The sequence below is a fragment of the Enhydra lutris genome, unplaced genomic scaffold (assembly GCF_002288905.1).
Source record: "Enhydra lutris kenyoni isolate GAN:26980312 unplaced genomic scaffold, ASM228890v2 scaffoldscaffold8, whole genome shotgun sequence".
NCBI lineage: Eukaryota > Metazoa > Chordata > Mammalia > Carnivora > Mustelidae > Enhydra > Enhydra lutris.
In genome coordinates, this window is record NW_019154092.1 from 21,641,634 (window position 1) to 21,666,639 (window position 25,006).

Sequence of the window (25,006 nt, forward strand, 5' to 3'; positions counted from 1 at the left end):
ACGAATGTCTCTGCAGCAGAAACACATTACAGTTTACCTGTCAATCTTACCATCATGTTGGGTTTATTATGAGTGTCTGGAATGAGGAAGAGGAAGTAGGGAAGGGAAGTGATGGCAGGGTTCAGAGAGGAACCCCTGGAATCACTAATACCTCAGAAAAGATGAGGGCTTAATTCCAACGTGGTACTGAGACTTCAAGTTTCTTACCTCTGGGGCTAGTTAGAAAGCGACCATTCTGGCTCTTAGATTTTCTCTACTTCTTCCAAAGCCATAATGCCCTACTTTTGGGGTTTTTTGGACAGGTGTCATGGTAGATTCAAGTTGTCTACAAATTCTTTGTCACTCTCCCCAGCAGGAGGGAGATTTTATTTCCCCTCCCTTTGAGTCTGAGCTGGCTCTGTTTCTACTGAACCAACAGACTGCCCCAGAAGTCCGCTACCAGTTCCCCACCTGGCCCTTCATAGCATGGCAGCTTCCACTTCCTACCTCTTATAACACTTGTGACAGGGACACTCTCCCTTACAACACAGCTCCGGAGCTGGGACAGGGCTGAGCCACACAGAGAAGCTTGAAGCCAGCACGGACTGGCAGCCCATGGGAAAGCCATGTAGGACATCACAGCCCAACCTCACCACAGAAGCAGGCTAGCAAAGTCCAGGCCACTCAGAAGATACCACAGAATCAGGAGAGAGAATAAAATGGCGTCTGAAGCTGCTAAGTTTTGGCGTGCTTTGCCAGGCAGCAAGAGATAACTACAATTTATAAACAAAACGTTCACGAGGAGGAAGATTATCTTGCTAAACAGCACAAAGTAGCAAAGCACGTGTTGGGACACGTGCTGAGCAGGAACGGAACCATGATCACATCGTTGTCCTTCAGCAGATTTGACCTCAACACTGGCGTCAGCTTTGAGGGCCTCTTTCTGATGTTCAACACAGAAGATTTAGAAAAAGAAAAAAAAAAAAATCTCATTTTAATACAGCCTCATCCCCACACGGGTGTTTCCACACAGACCTTATTTTTTAAACAGAGTTTATTGTATTTAATACATTATAAAATTTGAAAAATTGTAGGAAAGCAGCAGACTCAAACTGGAGCAACTCTAACAAGTAATAATTCTGGCCCCTTTGCAAAACTGATCAGTTTAAAAACAAAGTAATGTTCACATCTGTGAAGGCGGACAAAAAAGTGTGACTTCTGTACAAACTACATTTAAAATTTCATGTCTAATGTCTTTCAGATGCAGTGTGCTCATGAGAGTTTTCTGAAGTCCTGCCTGGTGCCGCCTAAAAGAGAGGACACGAAACCTCCATATGCAAATAAACTCGATTCAAGGTGTTTTGTTTTTTTTTTTGTTTTTTTAAAAAAAAAAAAAAAAAGGAAAAAGAACGACAGAGGAAAAGGAAACAACGGATGGCTGTTGGCAATGGAAACCATAAGGAGATGCGTCCTCACTGCTCATGGCTTCTATATTGGTCGGGGGGGCCTCGGGAGGCCCGGGACACCTCACGGCCATCACAGCACCAACTGTAGCTACCACCTTTTAAAACTTTTTTTTTCCTTTTTTTGCATTTCCTACCTTTTGACATATATATATATATTTATATTTTTTTTTACACCTTGAGGATATCACTATTCCAATTGTTCCCATATGAATACAGGTGTGGTCTCTATTGGATATAAATGTGTCTTTTTATTCAATTTTAGGTCCAGGACTTGGTTTGCTGTCCCAACTGCACATAAATGTCCCTTTTTGTTTGTTTGTTTGTTTGAGTTATTTGTTGTGTACGGTTTTCTTTTTTTCCTCTTTGCATAAGAAATCTGTCCATTTAGTCCAGAGGCTCCTGCTTTATCCGGATGACAGAGGGTACGCGAGGCGTCCGCCTCAGCTCCCGTCGCAGGACATACTCGCTGAACTGAGACGAGTCCACTCCTCCTCCACAGGAGCCCACGATTTCAAATCCTCTCTGCTGCAACCTCTCGAGGACCTGCACGGGAACAAGACAAGCATCCGGTTAGCGGGGAGATGGGCACTCTGGCCACACACACAGCCCAAAGAAGTGTCCTGAAGTTTGAGCCCCTGTGCAGCCCGGGTCACTCTTACCCAACCCCCGGGTCTCTCGAGTTGCTGCTTTCCGTGGAAGACCCTGGACGGAAGGGCAGGAGGGAGGGAGCATCGTTTCTAAGACCTCAGATGTACCCTTCTGTGCCTGCTGCCCACGGGCCAGTTCATTTAATGGTTACAACCACCCGGCAGCACGGTTGGTCAGCCCATTTCATACATGGGAAAACTGAGGCTCCCAGCATGTAAGTGATGGGACTGGGTTTCCAACTCAGGTCTGTTTGGCCTCAGATGCCACATTTCTTGCAACGTGCAACACTACCTTCTCGGCAAAAAGAGAGGGCTCGCATTTCAAATCTCATTTATCACTAAAATATCGTCCAGGAGATGATAGATGATATGGCCAGATGCTGATTTTATCTGAATTTACTCAGCCCGTGATTCACTCTCAACTCATTCACCCTCAGCTCGGCCACTGTGGACGGCTGCCAGTACGAACTTAATATATTCCAGCTTAGAAGACGGATATCATTTCAATAGCAGAACAAATGGGACTACTGAAGACAGCTGAGGTTTATCTACAGGTTTTCAAGTTTATGGCATCTGAAATAGATTTACTGCCCTGTGTGCATTCAGGGAGGCAATGCAACAGTTGTATACTGGAAGACATATCCAAAATAAAGATATTCTAAACTTCTCATATAATCACTTCTCAGATAATAATCACTTTTAATAATCTCTTTAATTTTGAAATCAAATACTGAACACCAGAAAGATCCCTGGGTTGGTCACCTACATGTGTGACGGCCTTAAATGCAGAAACAACTCCTACATTCTCAGGCGAAAACACAGAAAATTAATATAGAGCATTGTTTCCCTAGAAATCTAACAGATGCTGGACGTGCAAATGTTCCCTGGGCTTCTGGTTATGATTAAATTCCTTCTCCACCACTCTAAAGGGAAGACAACTCGATCACAGCTTTAAAAGAAAAGTCTGGCTCAAAACTTTACATGGGGAATGAAGTGAAATGTTATTAAATAACTTTCAAAATTTACTCAATGTAAGGTGAACCCTTCCTATTTCTCTTAAATTATTATTTTTGGTCCCCTTCTTCTATGTGGAATATAATTTGTGAGTTTGCCAAATGGCTAACTAGAGATTGGAAAAGAATACAGTATGCTTTCTAAAAACTCAAACTTTGCGTGTTGGCAAATTTAAAAAAAAAAAAAAATCCTTAAGAGAACAAAATGAAAATTCTACCCTAAGGACAGCTCCATTTCTGTAGCTATATTCACCATGCAGACGCACACCAGTCCACAAAGGGACAGGACGAAGAAAGTTCCTAAGTTCAAAACCAAGAAGTGCTTTGGTGGCAAGTCAATAAAAAGGTGAAGATCCAAGAGCCCACTCCAAGATGTCCTTAGCAGAGGCAGGGACGTACCCTGTCAGCAAAGCTTGGCCAAACCACCGCATTGGAAAGGACTCTTTGCCTTCACTGGGAGAGGAATTATAAAGGTAGAAGAAGCTGTGAACAATGGCACATGTAACTCGTACTATTTGTTCTGCAGTACTGTTAGGCTGCTAAACTGTTAAATACGGAAATCCCGAAGGCCTCTCCCCAGTTGATATGATCATCATTCCACAGGCCCAGTGTTATGCTGGATGTGGTCAAAGCTTATTTCAATGTCATCCAAACAAGCTATGCTCCCTGGCCATTTCTTTTTAAACATCAATTTGTTAAAAGCAAAATCCCTTAAAATTAGTGATCACTTGGCAATATTAAATCACTCCAGGGGTGGGTTGGAGTGTCAGGTCTTGTGCATCTTAGCCTTAAACTCCTGGATGCCTAGAGCACAGTGCCTGTTTTCTTGATCCGCGGAGCAGGAAGCTAGAGTCATCAATTGTGTCATGGTCATGTCATGGCTGTGTCACTGACGATGCTAATCCAGATGAAAATGTCCTCATCTGATTAGACTTGAATAACTGGGACACTTGTCAGGCATATGAATTTATTCCATGGCCTGAGCGGTGGGGCTGGGCTTTCATCTGAGGGATGGAACCCTGGGGAAGCAATGCCATCACGGCTCTGATGGGTGCTGCCCCTGCCTCCCTCTGGAGGGAAGCTGGGGCAGGTTGTGTGTGTAGGAGGTGAAAGGCTTTCAGAGTTTTAGAGGCTGTGATAAATAGCAGAGGCCCCACTCAGGAACACGAAGTGGTTTGGGGTGCACCTCTGGCCTATCCAACCCAGCGGCCACCATGCTGCCAGACAGCACGAGTCTCTGGCAGGTGCTGCTGGGACATTGCTTCTGCCAGTGTCTCCTGCTCTTCTGTTCTCAGACATTGTTCACAAATTTAAAAAATACAAATAGTTGTGGAACAATCTTCAAGAGGAATGGAAGAGTGGGTGCTTCTAGTCTTTGAGCTGTGGAGAGGTTTTGTTGGGTCAATCCTGAACAAAGTCATGGGTGCATTCCAATTAGAAAGAGCAAGGGGGGAACCCCAAGCCCTTACTCCGTTGACCTCAAGTTATTTTGAGTTATAGAGACCTGGAGCCGAGGCATAAGTATGCCTCCACTTTCTCCTCAGCAAGATGGGGGATTCACAGTGCTTACCTGTTAGGGTTGTTCTAAGAAGACAAGTATGTACCACCCTTGGCCCAGAGCTGCCACACATTAGTTAAGATGAAGAACACACTTACCAGCGTCTAAGGGACAGGGCACCCCACATGTGAACCAAACTTCCGAATTCCAACCCCAAGTCTCCTTCTCCCATGGACTTCTCTGCCTCAGAAAACAGCAATTCCAGTCATCCAGTTCCCCTGTCAAAAATCTTAGCCATCCTTGGCTTCTTAGACCCCAAAGCCACTGTCAGAGCCTTGTTAGCTCTATGACACTCAAGATATTCAGAACCGGACACTTCTCCAATATTGCTAACTGGTTCCCTTGCTTCCACAGTTTTCATCTGCTGCTGGAGTATTCGTTTTCAAATCTGAGCTACATCATGCCACACCTTTGTTCAAAATCTTCAAATGGCTTTCCATTTCACTCACACAAGCAAATGATCCCAAACCAAAAGAAACCGAAACAAAAAAATCCCAGAATGCTTACCACCACCTAAGAGACAATCATCCGTGATCCGTCCCTGGCTACCTGCTAGCCTCCTGTCTCAGCACTTCCTCTCCCTGACACTTCCTTCAAGTCCCATGGGCTCTCCTGATACTGCTCAACATACCAAGCAGACTCCTACCTCAGGGTCATCACAACTTGCCATTCCCTCTGCTTGGGATATCTCATCCCAGCTGTTCTCTTCTCATCAGCTAACCAATACTTCTTTTTCTTTTTCTTCTCATTAAACTTTTGTTTTTAAGGGTCTCAACATTTCTGTTGGTTACGGTTTGCCGCCCCTCCTCGTCCTTCTCAGAATGTAAATTCTGGGAAAATAGAGCTATTGTCTCTTTCTTCCTCTTCTAGATCTCCAGTGCTCAAACCAGCACCAGGCCCATAGTACATGTTCAACAAATACCCACGGAATGATTGAATGAGTGGGTAGGGGGTGCCTACGCTTAAGTACCCAACAGAAGTGATGCCACCTGAGAGTTTCCCAGCTCCCTGGAGGGAAGGCACTGGGTGAAGGCAAGGCTAAGTGAGAGCATTAAGAACGACATTGGATGCCACACAGTGTATGACAAGACTGTACCTGGACCGAGTTGAGGTGACAGTAGCCATTCAGTGGAAACCTAATGACATGCGTTGAGTCGTGATTCCAGCCTGCATTGACGGAGTTACACATCACGTCGCCGATCTCTGGAAATACTTCTTCTATCAAGGATTTGTCACCGCTGAGTGTGATCCTTTCTCCAAGGTCTGGGGCGACACGCACCACTAAGCACTCACAGGGCCTTGAAAAGCGACCACTTTCTCTGTCCTGCTTCCACCTTTCCATCTCCAACAACATGGGCTGAAGCTGAAAATATTTTGCTTCTTCATATAACAAAGTATAGTCCTGGGGAAAAAAAAGGGGGGGGGGCGTTATTTCACAGTGCAAAATACAAACAGGAAGCACTGAAAATGTCCACAGATAAGGGGTGATTTTCTTCCACCTCTGTTTTTCCAGTAATCAAAACTGCGTGTAAGTTCTTTCCTCACCACTCATTTGTGCATGCGTTCATTCGGCGTAAGGGTATCTATTAAGCACCACGCAGGCCCTCTTCTAAATGCGCCCCATAAATTAAGTCCTGTAACCTCCACAACTGCCCCATGATTTTGCAACCATTATTATTCCCATTGTGCAAACAAGATGAGAAAGGCTGAACCCACGACTTTTCTCTTTCACCAGAAGAGAGCCTCTGGGTATTTAAAATTGGTGCGGTGAGAACCCACTCTAAGCCCTCCTGATGGAGCCAGGCACAGGCTGCGGGTGCGGATCCGGGAGACGCAGGCGCACTATCCACTGGGAGCCCACGCCCCTGTCCCTTTCCTCCGCAGCTCAGAACGCCGGGTGGGAGGCAGGGGGCGGCGCCAGCTGAGGGCGGGGCTGCAGATGTTGGCGAGTGGGCGCCAGATGGGTGGGCACGCTGCTTCTACCTAAGCCTGGGTCCCCATCTCCGACGATCTGGGAGAGGCTGACGCACCTGGCCAGCTATCCGCGCTGCCATCCTACAGTGAGGGAGGCCAACCAGCCCGTGATCCCTGCAGGACGGAGGGGCCAGAAAGGAAACCGGTCCCTTTCTGAAAGCACAATTAATCACCACTCTCTGAGCACGGTTTCTTTTTCTCTTACTTTAAAAACAAATCTACAGAATTAAACCGGCAATCTGGCAAGCAGGTATGAAAACACACAAGTCACTGAGTGGGAGGACGAGGGAGGCTGAGGGGGAGCCAGCGACATAGGAATGATGTTATCACGTGGGTCAGTATTATGTCTACACGTAGCTATGACGACAATCATCAGTGGATGTGAGGCAAGTGGACACCTGTCCAGGCACAGGCGTGTCTGCGGTCCTTCCCTGAGCCGGAGGGGGCAGGCAGTGCGGGCAGCATGTAGCGGACCCGAACTGAGAGCCCGGGGCCTAGGAGCCAGCCCGGCCTCTGCCATCTGGATGGGATGGAGTGTGGAGGCGATGACCACAGGAGAGCGGGTTTTATGTGGTGGTTCGCTCTTTTTCTTGCAAATTAAGCAGGAAAAGCAGCAGCCAGCAGTTATTTGGGGTTTCCAGAGAAAAATGTGGGGAGGTGAGAAAAATGCCAGTGGATCTCCAGCTGGACCTTCCACTTTCTGTGTTGAGACATTTGGGCCGAGGAGGATGCTGTCTGTCCCAGACCCTTCTCAGCAGAATGGACTGCTCCTGTATTCTGCCTTCTCCTGGCAACCCCATTCTTAGGGGAGTCTTGGTTCCCTGCTGGAGATCATCTTCCTTTCACACTCTGGCACCTGCTTTACCTCTGGACCCACAGGAGGTACTTTGAGGGGTGAGAACTAAGCTGAGGTGCAGCCCCTCCTAACATAGGACAGAACTGAGCGCCCGCCCCCACCAGCTTGAAGGCAGGAGTGGAGAGACTGCCGGTTCCTCCAGGGTATCTGGGACCCCTGGACGGGGGCGCTTGCCAACTAGGAAGTATACTGACTGAGACAGTGACCTCTATCTTTACTTATCAAGATGACAGCTCTCAAGGAGACTTAAAAACAGCATTGACAATTACACAAGCAACAGAAGTGAGAATTTGTTACTGGTTTTTATTTTCCTATGAGAATTAAAAATTATAGCACAAGGAAGAACCTGGACTCCAGTGAAAATATGTCATCAAGTCTTGAATCTGAGACTGTTTAGAGCAGTCTTATCGACCAACCTTGACCTTACGGAGGAATTCTTTCAAACACTGCTGAATAGTGGCCATTAGCCTCTGATTAAATGCTTCCAGTGATGGGAAGCTTACTATCTAACAGGGCATAGAATTTACTTTGTTGGCCGCTCTTATTACACTTCTGGAAATTTCTTGGTTAGAATGACCTGAATTCCCCTGTAATTCCAACTTATTCAAATTCATCAGGGGTTACAGTGATCCTGAATTTTCTTTGACATGTGAACCCTTCACACATTTGAAGACAACAGTTATGTCTTAATATCATTCAGGCTGAAAATACCCAATCTTTTCAGCTCTTTCTTATTTGTTATGACTTAGAGGTCCTCCGACATCTGGAATGTGCCTGACTTTGTCAACATACTTCTGAAAACCCAAACTGGAACTGAACCTAACATTTCAGATGTGATCTAATGAGTGCACTGTAGAACCTTTGCTTGGCTGGGCATTCTTTATTATTGTTTTTGTTGTTGTTATTTTGGCTGGACGTTTAACCAGTCTTAAAGCAGCCTACATTCATCTCCTATGGCTACTGCAACAATTACCACACACCGAGTGGCTTAAAACCACACACATTTATTCTCTTACAGTCCTGGGAGCTGGAAGCCTACAATGGGTCATTAGGGTGGTGTTTCTTCCGGAAACTCTGGAGGGGAATCCACATCCTTGCCTTTTTCAGTTGCACAGACAGCCTGCACTCCTTGGCCTGGCGTCCCGCATCACTCCCGCCTCTACTATTGTCACATCTTCTCCAACTCTGACCCACCTGCTTCCCCCTTTCACTCAGAAGGACCCTTTGAGCATGCTGGGTCCATCTGCATGATCCACGATCATCTCCCCATCTCAAGACCCTTCACTTAGTCACACCTGCAAAGTCCCTTCTGCCATGGAAGGTAACATATTCCTGGCTTCCTGGAATTACAACGCGGATGTCTTTGGGGGGGCCATCATTCTGCATACCACATGGCGTAAGGTTGTATTAATTTTCTTGGTGTCCATTACCCTATCGTTTTATGTTTTGCTTATAGTGAAGTCTCCAGAACTTTCTAGAAGAGCTGCTACTGAGTGAGGTCCTCTTGCAACATTTGTGAAAAATTTTAAATCCTCCATTAGTTACCCCTCTTCAGACTGCCTACTGTAGGTTCTGGAATTTGTTCCAACATACTGAGAAACGTCCATTCTTTCATCCAATGTTCTTCTCCCGCTCTCGTTATTTTGGTCATTCTGAACCGAGTGTTCTGTTTCTGTATGTGAATCATTTCTTAAAAGCAATGACAGGAGTGAGCTACTTGCAGGCCTTGGTTCAGGCTGATGCTCAGGTAATAAATTAAGACTCTGGACTCTGGCTATTCGAACAGTTATAAAACCTATAATTCTGAGATCAGCCAGCCCCCAGTTGTGGCATTTGCTGGGTGTCTGGTTGAAATACTATGTGTTCGGATGGGCCTCCCAGGGGAAGGCTGGACATGTGGGAGGGGCCCTAGTCTCCAAACCACCCAGAGATTCTCCTTATCTATAAAATGAGAGGAATAAATCATAGCGAAGTTGCTATCAGGCCTGATACACTGAGTCTATATCCATGACAATGTCCTGATCCACCGGTCTGTCCACCATAACCTGAAGGTAATAAGGCTGGCAGGACCTGGGGTGACAAATCCTCTATGCTCACTCTGAATCCTTACCCCTTTCTTTTTCCCTTTGAATTCAGAAGTCACATGGGCAATCCGCTCCGAGGTCTGGCCGTGGACTGACAGAGTGCTCCCTATACCATGTTGCCCATGTTCATCATTCTCTGCTCTTGGAAAATGAGGGAAACACTGGCCCTTAGTAGACTTTTGGCCCCACTCAGTGATTTCTCAAGGATTCTGCCAGTAGTTTTTAAAGTGTAGCTTAAAGAGGTCCCCTGAAGGTCATCCTGTACCCTGGGATGTAACTCATGGGCCTGGCCTTGAACCATCTCAGGCCACCAGGTGTTCCTGACCATCTCTACTTGACCATCTGGCTCCATTGCCCCCTTTACCACGTTGTTCCTTCGGGTCTCTGGGGCAGAGCCATCTGTGCTGGGCCAGTAGGTGCTAGAAAGCAGCCGAGCACGCAGGCTCTGTTTGACCATCAGCCCCACAATGTTCACTTGCCTCCAAGTGTCTCCCAGCTCAAGAACTAAAAAGGCCCTTCTTGTCGTTACCATTTTCTGCATAGTTAAGCTCACACTGGCCATTTGTTTTCTTGGCAGGCTCCTTTAGATTCATCTTTCTTTGCTTCCTAATGCACGCTTCCAGCCTCAGCTCATTGGAGAACTCCCTGCAGAGCAGGCTCGGTGTCCACTGTGGCTTTCCTTAGGAAGCTTGTCCTCCTTTCCTTCCTCAATTAGGATCAGTTAATTGTACTGTCTACGTCCCATATATTTTATTGTTTTATCAAGTTTCCTTTTGGACTCTCTGACCTCATGCTCATTTCCTTCTGCTCTCTGAATCTTTTGAAATCTTCTTTCCTTACACCTTGGTCCCTATCTGGCAACACCCTCCATTCCCTTCTTTGGCTTTTACAACCTCTAGACAACTCAGTCTTTCATCCTCAAGGTACGAGATGGGATTGAGCAGGATTTTATAGAGCAGTAGCAAGTTTGGCCCCAGATTTCCTTTCTTTTCTTTTCCTTTTTTTTTTAAGATTTTGTTTATTTATCTTAGAGAGGGAGTATGAGCAGGGGGACAAGGGCAGAGGGGGGAGGGAAAGGGAGAGAGAATTTCAAGCGGACTCTAAGTTGAGTACAGAGCCCCATGGAAGGCTCCATCTCATGACCCTGAGATCATGACCTGGGCCAAGACCAAGAGTCGGACGCTCAACCAGCTGAGCCACCCAAGAGCCCCTGAGCCCAGATTTTCTTTTGAGGGAAATGAATCCAAAGCAACCATATCTGCTTTCAGCAAAGCAACTCCAGAATGTACTAGATGCCATCATTCCTCTGCCCTGCTTGCGTGCCAATTTTATCTTCTTTCATTTAGGAAGCGTCATTCAAATTTCTTGCTTAGCCTCATAGCCAGATAAAGGAAAACCTATAATCATGTTTAAATAACTTTAAAATCCTAGAATACGTGTTTTTAAAATAAATCTTTTTGAGGTTTACAGTGGTTTTTTGAGGCACAGAAAGATCAAGATCCCGGGGCGCCTGGGTGGCTCAATGGGTTAAAGCCTCTGCCTTTGGCTTAGGTCACGATCCCAGGGTCCTAGGATCCGGCCGCATCCGGCTCTCTGCTCAGCGGGGAGCCTGCTTCCTCCTCTCTCTGCCTGCTTCTCTGCCTACTTGTGATCTCAGTCAAATAAATAAATAAAATCTTTAAAAAAAAAAAAGAAAAGAAAGGAAGAAAGATCGAGATCCCATTTTACAGACAAACAAATTGAGCTTTGCCAAGACCCTGGAGAGAGGTACATGGAACAAGAAGGTAAATACGGGTGGACTCCAAAATGCAAACGGACCAAGTTTTGAAAGCTGATTTCTTGATTAAATATTTGGAATTCAGAAAACATTCTCCCTAGAGGGAGGAAAGGGATATACACCGTGCATTTGTTTCCAACTGCTGCTGTAAGAAATGATCACAAATTTGGTGGCTTAAAACAACACAGATTCACTCTTGTACAGTCCAGGGGGTCCGAAGTCTGAGATGGGGCTTAGGGCTAGTTAGTCAAGCTCCCGGTAGGCAGGACGGCCTTCCTTCAGAAGGCTCTAGGGGACAATGGCTTTCAGGCCCTTTCCAGCATCCAGGGGCTGCCTGCATTCCTTGGCTCCTGGCCAACAATCACATTACTTCCTTCATCACCTCTTCTCTGACTCTGACCCTCCTCCCTCCCTCTCTCCCTTGTAAGGACCTTTGTGATTCCACTGGGCCCACCTGGATTATCCAGGATAATCTCCCCATTTCAAGATTCTTAATCACAGCTGCAAAGTCCCTTTGGCCACTTAAGGTCATCCATTCTGGGGATTAGGATGTGGACCCCCTTGGGGGTCATTACTCAGCTTGCCACACACATTTACTGGTTCTACCCAACAGAGATTTATTTAACTCCTAATGGCCTTGGAAGTTTTACACAGTAGTTAGCACATCCTTCCACTCAAAAGGCAACTCAGCCACTTGTTCATTTTAAAATCTGTTCGTGTGCCAGATGCCATGCTAGATGCTGGAGGTACGAAAAGGGTCTTCCTCTGGGGAACATGTCCAGTCCATCCCGAGCCTCCCAGGCAGTGCTTGGCTCCCCAGAGGGCAGAGGTGTACATATCAGGGCACCTGCAAAGCAGGGGCACCAAGAAAATGAGAGAAATTAAGGATTTTATATTTTACATTTCAAAAATAGAATCCAGGTAGTAGTCATAGGGAAAAAAAAAAATCTCTGTGGGACTTAACTTCCTTTAGTTTTAATTTTTTTGGTTGTTGTTTTGTTTGTTTGTTTTTGTTTTTTGGTGGGAGGTGGGCCACCATAGATTTTCCAGTATTTCAGACTTGGGGTGTCTAAAATTCTTAATTTCCCTGGCTCTGCAATCTTGCTTCCTTCCTTCCTTCCTTCCCTCCCTCTCTCTTTTCTTTCCTTCTTTCTTCCTTTTTTCTTTAAAAGGACTTAATATTTTTACAGCAGTTTTAGGTTCACAGTTAAAGTTGAGGGGCAACAGGCACCTGGTTGGCTCAGTCTGTTAAGCGTCTGACTCCTTGGTTTCTGCTCAGGTCCTGATCTCAGGGTCGTGAGATCGAGCCCTGCCTGGGGTTCCATGCTCAGCACGGAGTCTGCTTCCCTTTTCTGGTACCTCTCCTCCTGCTCTCTCCCTCTTTAAAATAAAATCTATTAATACGTCCACACATACATACATAAAACTGAAGGGCAAGTACAGAGATTTCCCATACACCCATCTCCCACCAGAGTGGTGCATTTGTTACAACCGATGAGCCTACATGATCACCTGAAGTCCACAGTTCATACTCGGATTCACTTTGCCACTGTTCAGTCTATGGGTTTGGATGCACATATAATGACACGTACCCACCACGAATGGCACCATACAGAGTAGTTGCACTGCCCTAACCCCCTCTGTGCTCTGCCTGTTCATCCCTCTCACCCCCCAACTCCCTTTCCTTTCTTCAAAGCCCAGGAAGCCTGGCCCACTTGATCCTCTTCCCCCTGCTACCAATGTGAGACTTCTGGCCAGGAGGCCTCCTTCCCATCCAGCAGTGCCAACTTCCAGCTTCTCCTGACTACTCTTGATTTTCCGGGGGCGGGGGGGTGGGGCAGGATATCCAGCCTGACGTTCAGCCTGAATGGATTTCAGCTAGTAAAGGAAACAGAAGCAGTGGCAAGGTGTCCCCTCTCCACCTGACCACTGTCTCCCTCCCCCAGCACCTGTCAATCTCCTAGAGAAAGGTAGGGTAGACACAGGGGATAATGATGGGGTGTTTGTGGTGGAGCTGAGAGCAGATCCATCTGCATTCTCAAGCCACACCCCGGCTTGGCAATTCACCAGGATATTAACTGCAGGGGTGAGACCTGGTGTGTAGGGCGGGGTGAGGGCAGGGGCTAGAGATGCCATCTGAGATGGTGCCGGGGCTACTGGCTGGCTGTTCTGCCTGCCTCCCAACCCTCCTCTTTGGGTGCTGCCGCTGGCCTTGCCTCTGAGGGAGTGTGCTCGGGAGAGGGAGAGAAGTGGCCCTGGGCAGGGGTCCTATGAGTCATAGTCTCTGCACCAGGGACGCAAGTACTAGGGGACGGCAGCTGAGACTACGGGCTGGGGCAGCCATCCTAAGGGGGCACGCTCTTAGATACTGGAGAAGAGAATTCTTGGAGGTCTACCCAGCTGACCACTCTGCTTTCTCCAAGAAAGTCCGACCCTCAGGAGTGAGCGCCTAGAAGCCACGTGTGCTTGCCACAGCAGACTGGCCAAAGCCTAAGCACTGGAGCCCCTAGAGCCAGTCAGATGGTCTCTGCAGAACCAAGGATGGGGAAAGAAACCCCGGCACTGTTGGGGCAGAGCCACGGATGCCCCTCTAGAAGCAGTTGGTGGCCTCCCAAGTCTGAGGGCCTCAGAGTCGCCCTGAGAGAGAATGCTCCCGCTAATTCTACGCGGTAAGCTTCCCATAAAAACTTCCTTCCTCTCTTTCTTCCTGGTTCTCAACTGGGGCTGATTTTGACCCTAGAGGACATTTAGCCAAGTCTGGAGACGTTCTGGGTTGTCCTAGCTGGGTGTGTGCTGCTGGCATGTGGTGGGTAGAAGCCAGGGATCCTGCTCAACATCCTGTAACACAGGACAGACCCGCCCAGGAGAACCATCTGGCTCAAAACGCTAACAGCGCGAGAGGATAAACTCGGAGCTTGACCGAGATCGTTAACAAATGTGCTAGCCTTCAAACACGTATAGTTACTAATGCCATGTAATATGAGGTCCACAGTATCACCAGAGATGTATTCTCACCAAAATGTTTACCCTAAACCTGTCAGGCCTTCAGATATAACTCGCAGTTTACAGGGAATCAGAGGGTTATAGTAATGAACCAAACTACCTATGACAAGGCAGCCAGACAAATCCAGAAGAGGGGCTCTCTGTGGGGCACCTGACCCGGTGTCTTCCGCGAGTCGCATCATATAAAAAGTGACAGACTATGCTAGGTAATAAAAGGAGGGAACATAACTGGATTCGATATGCGGTCTCACATCAGACACATCTCGGAGAAACTGCCCGCAAGACAGTCTGGGGTCAAGCTGGGAAATCTGAATATGGTTCCAGTATTAGAGAAAGTCTGATTTTACTGAAACAGGAAGACAGAGATTACTGTCGGAAGTAAGGACAGGAAAAGAGCCAGAAGGCCATGCATGCACTAAGATTTTAATACTGGCAATCTCCGAGAGATGGGAATATGGGGCTTAGACGTTTTTCTAATTTTCTACAATGTGCATATCCTTTTCTATAATGCTAACAGCTTATTAGAAATAACAGATACATTTTTTTTTAACTTAAGCCAGGGACAGGTAAGTTGTGGACTGTCTATAAGCAAATTTTTCTTTATCTTATCTGTGGACATTCAGCTGTGACCATAAAGGATGCTAGCAATGTGGGGGACACTTACCAAGGATGTTCAGAACACAAGGCTAGAAAGAGGTAATTTTTTGTGATTCCCCATCAAAAAGGGAACCAAAATTCTGGACTCCTGGTCTACTGGGAATTACAAATGTGGGTGTCTGCCTAGACAACACACGTACATAAGCAGAAAACAAAGCCACAATGAACAAGTCCTTATCACTGGGAGGAGGGGAAACGAAGGACAGTCACCTTCATAATAAAACAGTGCAGAGAAGTTCTACAATCACTTACTAGAGAACAGATTCCAGGGGCTTCCAGTGGAAGCAGGGCACAAGCAGCTGCCACTTCAACGATGACCTAAATTGGTAAGTGGGGATCTAGTGCATACAGCATATGTGCACAATGGCATTTTAGGGGGGAGGTAGGACGCCGTGATGTCAGCATTGCACACATTCACTCAGTCCACCATTAAAGAGCTGGAGAGGGGTGGGACGCCTGGGTGGCTCAGTTGGTTAAGCAGCTGCCTTCGGCTCAGGTCATGATCCCAGCGTCCTGGGATTGAGTCCCACATCAGGCTCCTTGTTCTGTGGGGAGCCTGCTTCTCCCTCTGCCTCTGCCTGCCACTCTGTCTGCCTGTGCTCTCTCTCTCTCTCTTTCTGATAAATAAATAAAAATCTTAAAAAAAAAAAAAAAAAAAAAAGAGCTGGAGAGGGGAGCCAGAAATCAAGGAATGCTTTCCCTACCAAACCTAGTTAAGACAGATTCTCTCCTCATGCCGTGTCCCTTCTCCCAGGTCAGGAAATGGACTCTGGTGAGGAAGAAAGCACCTGTTGTGCTGTTCAGGGATGCAGGCAGACTGAGAGCTCATTTGTGCGCACGTCTGCATTTGTGGTCGGCACAAGCTGCTTCAATTCCACCATCAGCCAAGGAGCTGAATGGCCACCTCAGCTTCCACTCTCCTTCTGCTGCTCCTCCAGGTTCCAGAATGCCCCATAATTTATAGCCTGTCACCTGGAGCTTCCATGGGAAACATTTCAGGGCCCTGGGAGATGTGAGTTCCATTTGACAAGCTTTTTGTCTTTTTCCCCAAGCGTAGGCTACAGCTAAATCCTTGGGCAATTAATGGCTATGTTTTGCACTTAGAATTGATGAACAGCAGGGTTCTGGAATCCTCAGGGAGCTCGAAAGGTGCAGAGACGTCACCTTGCCCATCCTAGCCCACTGGGTGAACCCTCAAGGGACTGTGGTCAGGGATCAGCCACAGCCTAACTCCCATGAGGAAGTCTGTCTCTCCACATCTAACTTCAATGCTCTCCAAGAACAAAATAACACCCTGAATGGGTTCACAACACCTAGCTCCACTTCTGGGACACACTGCAACTCATGACAAATGGCTGTTGTCATGTTCTAACTATAATTCCCCACTGGCTGTTTTGTATTTCCCAGAATCTGCATCTTTCTTAATCATGGAATTATAAATTAGTATTTTACCCACGTAAGTTGCTTAGGATGATGGTATTATACACTTTTTTAAAGTATTTTTAAAAGTATTATACTTTTTTTTATCTGCCCTTTCGTCCAATAAATTAGTCCTATAAATTAGTGTATTGCTTCTGGTCTCCTGTGACTCCTGCTGTATTTAAGTTAATTAATACTAAGTAATTATTATGTGCCCAGCGCACAACGTCCTTTAGGAAACATAAAAAGTCCATGCCTGGGAGACCCTTACAAGGAAGAGAGTCCGGATATATATATATAAGATCTCCAGAGTTTGGATGTAAGAAAGTATATGAGCAGGTATGGGGTAGGAACCAAATCTGGTTTGAATGTGGGTCTCATGTCATTCGTTTATGTATCCATCCTTGCATTCTTTCACTCATGTCATAAACCTTCACGTGCTTCCTATGTGCCAGGGCTGAGCTAGTGGGACAGTTGCTGCTGGCCAGCTTCCCCAACAACTATTCCCAGCCCCTAGCCCTTGCTCATTTCTCTGACTACAAAAGCTAAAAAAGAAAAACACCCCTTTCTCAGCCTCCTCTGCCTGTCAGGGAGGCTCAGTTCTAGCCACTGACCGATAAAGGGAAAGTCTACTGGGGAATGTTCTGACAAGGACAAAAATTTTGTGAGTTAAAAAGGCTTTTGGCCCATTTTCCTGCCTGGAATGAGGATGTGATGCCTGGAGCTGCGGCAGGCGCCTTATGACCTTGAGGTGACAAGTGTGAGGCCAAAATATCAACACTGAAGATGGTAAAACAAAAGACAGAGAGTCCTCGTCCCGGATGACACCACTGAGCAGACACCACTGTCAAAACCATGAACCTCTGATTTCTTTTTTTTTTTTTTTAAGATTTTATTTATTTATTTGTCAGAAAGAGAGAGAGAGAAAGCACACAAGCAGGCAGAGAGGCGGGCAGAGGCAGAGAGAGAGGCAGGCTCCCCACTGAGCAGGAGCCTGATGTGGGACTCTATCCCAGGACCCTGGGATCATGACCCAAGCCGAAGGCAGCGGCCTAACCCACTGAGCCACCCAGGCGCCCCGGACCTCTGATTTCTTATGTGAGAAAAAAACAAATCTCCGTTAGTTTAAGGCACTGCTGATTGGCTATTCCAACACCTGTAGCCAAAAGCATGTATAACTTATAACTGGTTACACAGAGCCAGACAGTGAAGACAAATAATTACAAATGCACATGTGTAACCACGGGGAGAATCGCAGGGTACAGGCAAACCTAAGCTGGACTTGGCAGGGATGAGCCCGGATAACAGATAAAAGGCCAGGAAAAGAGCATTCGGCAGACAGAATGCTCTCTTTGAAGGGGACAAGAACATGGCGTCCTTGTGGAACTAAGGAAATTCCTGTAGAGCATATATGTAGGTAAGAGCTGGGTCGGGGGGGGTGGTGCGGGTAGAGAACACGGGTTGGAGTATTCTGGGTCTTGTGGGCTCTGACAAGGATATGCTGCTTTGCTCCATGAAAAATTAATGGGACGCCTCTGTAGAGTTATAAGCAGGAGCAAGTCATGATAACTCTACTTTTCTCAAAAAGTGTCCCTTGGTGAGGGATGGGGTGGGAGATGGCAAAGGAGAGGGAGAGGGAGAAGGGTGTGGCTATAAAAGGGCAATGGGAGGGATCCCTGCCATGATGGAAATGTTCTGTGCTTTGACTATATCAAGGTCAACATCCTAGTTGTGCCATTGTACTATCATTTTGCAAGTTGTTACTACTGGTGGGAACTGCATAACATAGGATCTACTATTTCTTCTTATAACTACATGAGAGTCTACAATGATCTTGAAATAAAAAGTCTAATGAGGAAATGTCTCCCGGTTTCAACATGGAGAGAAGATGCGAGGGGGAAACGGTGGGAGAGGGAAATCGATTAGGAAGCTACTCCAAGTTATCCAGAGAGCTGAGCTTTGGATAGGGAGGTGGGAAGAGAATAAGGAACTGATTCGAGAAGTATCTGGAAAGTAGTACAGACTGGCTGGATGATGGATCGTGTTTGGGGGGTGAAGACGGAGACAAAGTGCAGAAGAGTTCGAGGTTCCTGCCTAGAGCAGGCAGGTGGATTCTGACATATCTTACAGAGATGGGACACAAAGCAAGGGAGCAGGTCTCACGGTGGTAGCGGGGTAGGGGGGGCCGACATGGCCTGCTTATGACAAGGCAGCTTGAGGAGCCAATGAACTCTCCACACAGAGATTCTGAGTGGTCATTTGGAAATGCAATCACCCTCAAACAGAACTAAAAGTGAAATGTCCTTCCTTCATCCCTTCCCCCAAGTCCACTGCATTCCTTCTAGGAACACAGAAGTGATAAGGAAAACACTGGCCCCCTGACTGTTGCCATAGGACACTTTCAGCCCTTCCTTTTCTACTTGCTTCCTTGCTCTCCAACACGAGAAGCCTAGACCTGATTGGCGAACACCTGACATTCGAGGCGCCAGGTCTGATTACTGTTGGGGGCCACTGCTGAAGTCCATCCCCCGTACAGCAGGCCCCCTCCTTCTCCTCCCTCCCCTCACGCCCTGTGTCCAGTGCAGAACTCAGCCCCACTTTCTGTCTCCATTTGGGGCCAGAGCCTGCTTTCTAGAAGCAGTCCTGACTTTCTTCCCAGGTCTCTGCTCCACCTGCATCTGGTGTGAGGCCGGCACCTACCCCCAGCCAGATCTCTCTGCTTGTGTCTGAGCAGGTGTGTCCCCAGGCTTACACTGAGGGCTGCAGGTGGGAGACCTCCCTTTGGCCTCTGCATGAGATGCTCGCCAGTGAGTGAGGTGGCATGAAGGGAAGGCAGGAAAGAGGTTCAAAAGTTGGCACAGAAAGGAAAAAAAAAAAAAAAGACACATTCAAAATTACCCCTGAAAACCCTCCAGGAAGGTGCCATCTGAGAAAGAGACTCCCAATATGTTTTCCTTCCGGAATTGGAAGAGATCAGCACTGATAAAGTAGCTTACTTTCATAAGAAGCCGTGTCGCACAAACTAACTTCGTCTGTCTTTAAAGCCAGAATGGCACTCAGCACCATCACAGGCGCACTCTGGGAGGCCCCTGGGTGCTGCCACTGGTGGGGGAGCCGCCACTGGTGGGGGAGTCATGGGGTCATGTGCTGCCTCAGGCTGATTTCACGGCTGCCAGAAGTGCCCACGCGCGCTAGCTGCGGTTCTGACTCTTTCTCTCCCATTTCCTCACCAAATGTATACTTGGCAGGTGCCCCACGGCTCAAAATCCTGAAGGAGAGGATGGACGGAGGCCCTCCGGAGGCCCTACTATTTGGGATCTAATCTTCTGGATCTTTTTTGTGTATTTACGCACACATATTTTTTACATAAATACGAATATGGCTATGCATCTTTTGAAACTTAGTAGTTTCACTGAATGACAAAAATCTTGGCGATTCCCCCACCCCGCCCCCCACATCAGATAATAGAGCTGTTGGTGAGTATGTGCCATTGCTGAACATTTTTTTTAGTTGTATCAAGTTTTTGCTATTACAAATAATATGACCAAAATAAACATCACACATACATATATCTTTGCATATTTATGCAACTATTTCTAGAAAATAAACTAACAGACTCCAAACTGCTCGATCAAAGAGTATGTATGGTTGAAAACTTAAGAACTGTTGAACTGCTCTCCAAAAATATTTATTCCCAACCACAATGTATATCCCCGACACTGTATATTAACAATTTTTTACATTTTTGCCAATCCGATAAATAAAAAGGGGTATCTCAATTTTTGTTTCTTTGAGTCTACAGAGATTAAATTATCTTTTCAAATGTTTGTAGGCAATTCCTATTTTTTTCTTTGGGAGATTTGTTTCTATCTAAAAATGTTCTCCGTTGGATTGTCTATAGGTTTCTTATAGATTTTAGGAACCTCTCTTATTAATGATATTAATCTTTTATTGTAAATATTTCTTGTAGTCTAACACATGTCTTTTATTTGTATGTGGTTTATTTATTTATTATTTTTTATTTTTTCATATGTGGTGTCTTTAATTCAACTTTTTTTTTAAAGGCTATGTTCTGGGTATTAAGTCTTCCTTGGGTAGGCCCTCTCTGCCTCAAAATTATGCTTTCAGAAATTCCTTTTTTTTTCTGATATTTTTTACAGTTTTAATTTTTATGTTTATTTCTGGAGTATCTGTGAATTTGACATGAGATATGGCTTTGGCTTTACACTTTTTCCAAATATCTCTGTGCAAACTATCTCAGTGCCAATTACTCATTATTCCTTTGTTTTCCCACTGATTGAATTACCACCTTTTCAATATACCAAATTTCTTTATACACACATCTGTCTCCAGACCCTGACATTTTTTAATTACTCTAGCTCTCTAGTATGTTCTGATGTCTGGTAGGATACATCTGCCACAGCCTGCCACGACCACCAATATTATCATCCATAATTATTTATTTAGCTATTCTTAAGCTCTGTTTCTTCTACATACTGTTTCTTCTACATACACTTTATAAATGGATCAAATTTCATTAAAAAAAAACCTGTGACTTAAATGGGTTTGTTCTGAATTTATCATCTGGGGACAGGTGACATCTTAAACAATATGGAGGCTTCCCATCCTAGAACACAGAACTTCCCTTTAGTATACAACTTCTCTTTTATATTTTATGTAGAGATCTGCACTTTTCTTAATCAGACTTTGCCCATTTCTTGTTAGGTTTGTTCCTAGGTATTATAAACTTTGTTGTTACTATGAGTGATATATCTTTCTATTACATCTTATGATTGGCTCTTGCTATTCTGTAGGAAAGCTATTGATTGTGATATATTGATCCTGAACATAGATGCCTTAATGAGTTCTTCATTAGTTCTAACAGTATTTAGTTGATGCTTTAGGATCTACTTAAAGAATATTAACAGCTGCAAAAATTACATTTGTGTATATTTCCTTCTAATATTAACACTTACTATTTGTTCTTCTTGTCTAACCTTTGTTACTAACTTCAGAGGGAACAATCTAAAATTTTACTGTCAAGTGTAATACTTGCTTTAAATAGCTGGGAGAATAAGTCTATTAAGCTAAGGAGGTCTCCTTGTATTTCCTACCTTACTAAGACTTAGCAGGAGTAAGCTTTGAATTTCATCAACTTATTTTCAATGTGCTCAAATAAATTATAATTCAGTCTTTAAATAAAATCAGTCCTCATCTGGTCACATAAAACGTTAAGGACCATATCCTCTATTTCAGGAAGACAGTGTAACCATGTCAGCGACCTCTGATGCCGTGAGAGTTGGTAATACGTTAAAAACGTAGAGCTTGAAATGTCTTGGGGGGAGCGCACCAAAACAAATCACATATTTAATGCTGTTGGTAATTTAACGTGAATCCCTCACCTTGAAATCATCAGGAATGAGGAGTTTTGATGTTCGTAGAAAATTCAAGATATATCTGAACATCTGTCCATCTCTGTCAATGAAATAATGCTGTTTGAGACTGTCCAAAACAATGGGTTCTGTACCATCAAAAAGTCTTCCGATTCTGTGGTAGAAAAGAGGGAACAGTGAAAACAATTAGAAACAACTGGCCGCTAAAACTAAGCGCTATGGCTCTGTGTCACTGTCAAAGGCAGCAGTTTCAAAGATGGCGGTCAGGAAACACCACCTGGTACATAGTTACGCTTCTTGGACAAGTACTGGTACTTGCTTGATAAATATTTCAGGACCAGACAATTCAAGATAGTCTCAGGCTTTTTCAAGCAAATCCTTTCATTCACTGTCTGGAACCTGTAAAGAAAATGTCCCTGACATGGTGATTACGGCTAAATGCTGTCACTGTGATGGACAACCCTTTACCCTGGGTTACTTAAAACCAACTTCTCTGCTACTTTAAAAAAAAAAAAAAAATGTTACTGCTCCAAAGTGTCTTTTTAACAGATTCTACAGAGAAAGCAATTTAGTTTTTAAGAAATCTGTTTTCTGAGCTTTCCCCACCCATGAATCACAAACTTTCCAAAAATAAAGCAATGCCTATATGCTAACATCTATATTTAATTATAGAAAGGAATCATTGAAAATATCACTCGTCTAAGAGAATATGTTTTTCCATTAACAATATACAGTCTAGTTTCTTAGGTCTCAGCAAAAACCATCTGTCACAGCCAGGCATCATTATAAAAAAATAAATACTTGACCACCCCCAAAATATGTTCTAGTACTGGAACATGAGTGGCTACGGGTCATTTTTAAAAACAGGAATCCACGATATGTTTTTCCCATTTATAGAGTTAACAGTTGAACAATGTACTACAGTTAAAGCATTCTGCATTCATTCATTATCATTTATCCCTTTAAGGACAGCTGAACCTACATATTTCAGTATATATTCAGTTAATACAAAGCGGTCACATTGTACCATAAACAAGTAGACAGCCAGCTGATAACAAGTATCGTATATCAGAAAATAGAACTGACACCCTAAAAATCACTTCCTTGACCAAAAGGTGCATTGCACTTTTCACTAACAGTGTAGGTGGGCAAATGGCTCCATTTTTTCATGAAAAGCTTTTTTGGAACTCATACAGTCTATCTCTGATTTGGAACATCATTTTATTGCTTTGAAGACAATTTTGAAATCACATGTTGAAATGTGACAGAGGTAATGGTAAATCGATACTTTTACCCCTCCTAAAATACAACAAACAAACCGACAAATAGAGAAGCTGTTTTCCCTCCTTCCCCCAAAAGAAAAGCTTGGGAATTTGTTTCAATAAAAATTTTTCAAGGATAATTAGAAAACTCATGTCCTACCTGAAGGTAGTAAGTGCAAAGAAGAGAGCAACTAATTATAGTCAGGTCATATTTCTTTTTTTGACAGAGAGAGAGAGAGAAAGATCACAAGTAGGCAGAGAGGCAGGCAGAGAGAGAGTGGGGAGCAAGCTCCCCGCTGAGCAGAGAGCCAGATGCGGGGCTTGATCCCAGGTCCCCGAGGGATCATGACAGTCAGGTCGTATTTCTAAAACTCAGTATTTTTCTCAGCTGATGTTCTTGTCCAACTTTCCATGAATGGAGGGTGATTCACAATTCCTTCCTTCCAGTTTTATCCAGGGTGTGGCTCCCAACCATCCTAGGACTCCTTCACCGCAAGCAAACTTGTCATTCATTTCCCATTAACACATCAATCAAACAGGCTACGGAAAGAAGCAGTGAAACTAAAACACACTCAGTCACTTATTTATAGTGTTTCCAGTACAGTCTGGTGTAGGATGGGAAAGAACGAGACTTGTTTGCTTATTACTAAGACATTTTACTCTTCATTGTTCACATGATAAACTTACAGTGGACAGGGGAAGAAAAGGGAGTTCTATTTACTAAGTGCTGTCCAGATAACATGCCCTATCCTCAGCACTTCACGGATGTAAAGGACCCATTATCCTCCTTTTAAAGATGAAGAAACAGGCTCAAAAGGACGAGTAACTTGCCCAACTAGTTAAGTAACATTGGAGGATTTGTGCACAGTCTGTTTGATCTTAAAGGGGCCTCCCTACAACGAATGGAATGAAAAGAATTGCCACTATCGAAGGAAAGCTTCTGATCTAGAGTTTTTACTTTCTATCTTCTGTTTGTTTAGCAAGAGCTTTGCAATGAAATCCAAGCGTGTCTATCGATTACTTCTGTGGCCTGTAATATAGGAGTACCGGTGACTGCAAGTCACTTTAGTCACGAGATGAAAAGCAAGTATTTTATTCTTAAATAAGTCCTATGCTTATTTTCTTAGAAACTCAATTTCAAAATCTAGCCCTGGATGCACTCTGGTACAGCATGAGTGACTGGTGAATCTCTACGGAGTCAACAAGTAAGGGAGTGACTGAGTGGTGAGGGGAGTTTGGCTGGGCCCTTTCCTAGCTGTGATCTGGGGGAATGGACTTCTCTGTATCTCCGTTTCTCTTATAAAATGATGTCTTTCTGGGCGCCTGGGTGGCTCACTCTGCTAAGCCTCTGCCTTCTGCTCAGGTCATGATGCCTGCTTCCTGGGATGGAGCCCCACGTTGGGCTCCCTGCTCAGCGGCAAGCCCGCTTCAACACCCCCTCCCCCATCCCCACTCATGATCTCTCTCTCACAAATAAGTAAGTAAAATCTTAAAAATAAAATTGTTTCTTTTATAAAATTGCCCTTTTCCTCGGGGTTGATGAGAAAAAGCAAACGGGGTCATGTCGAGCTCACAAACAGGGCAACAAGAGAAGGTGTCCCAAGCTCGCGAGCAACTATTTCTGTGGAAGCACATCTCAGAAGACAGCAGGCACTAGGAACTATCTGGGCCTTGGTGTCTTGTGAAAGACCTCAGTGAGGTAGGAGGGACGTGCCATTTAAAAGGCTTTTAGGGGGGCGCCTGGGTGGCTCAGTGGGTTAAAGCCTCTGCCTTCAACTCAGGTCATGATCCTGGGGTCCTGGGATCGAGCCCCACATTGGGCTCTCTGGGCAGCGGGGAGCCTGCTTCCCCTTCTCTCTCTCTCTGCTTGCCTCTCTGCCTACTTGTGATCTCTGTCTGTCAAATAATAAATAAAATC

The 25,006-nt window shown here is 45.2% G+C and overlaps 1 protein-coding gene across 1 annotated transcript in view; it reads right to left on the reverse strand.

Moving 5' to 3' along the window:
• Positions 1-1,028: 1,028 nt before the first annotated feature.
• The window catches only part of LOC111142746 (potassium channel tetramerization domain containing 1), a 90,703-nt gene continuing 66,725 nt past the window's right edge, over positions 1,029-25,006 (reverse strand). The window contains exons 3-5 of the mRNA XM_022496041.1: positions 21,836-21,980; positions 5,760-6,065; positions 1,029-1,988 (exon numbers count right to left, since the gene is read on the reverse strand). Coding sequence (XP_022351749.1) covers positions 1,830-1,988; positions 5,760-6,065; positions 21,836-21,980 — 610 coding nt within the window. The 3' untranslated portion in view covers positions 1,029-1,829. The remainder of the gene's footprint in view (positions 1,989-5,759; positions 6,066-21,835; positions 21,981-25,006) is intronic.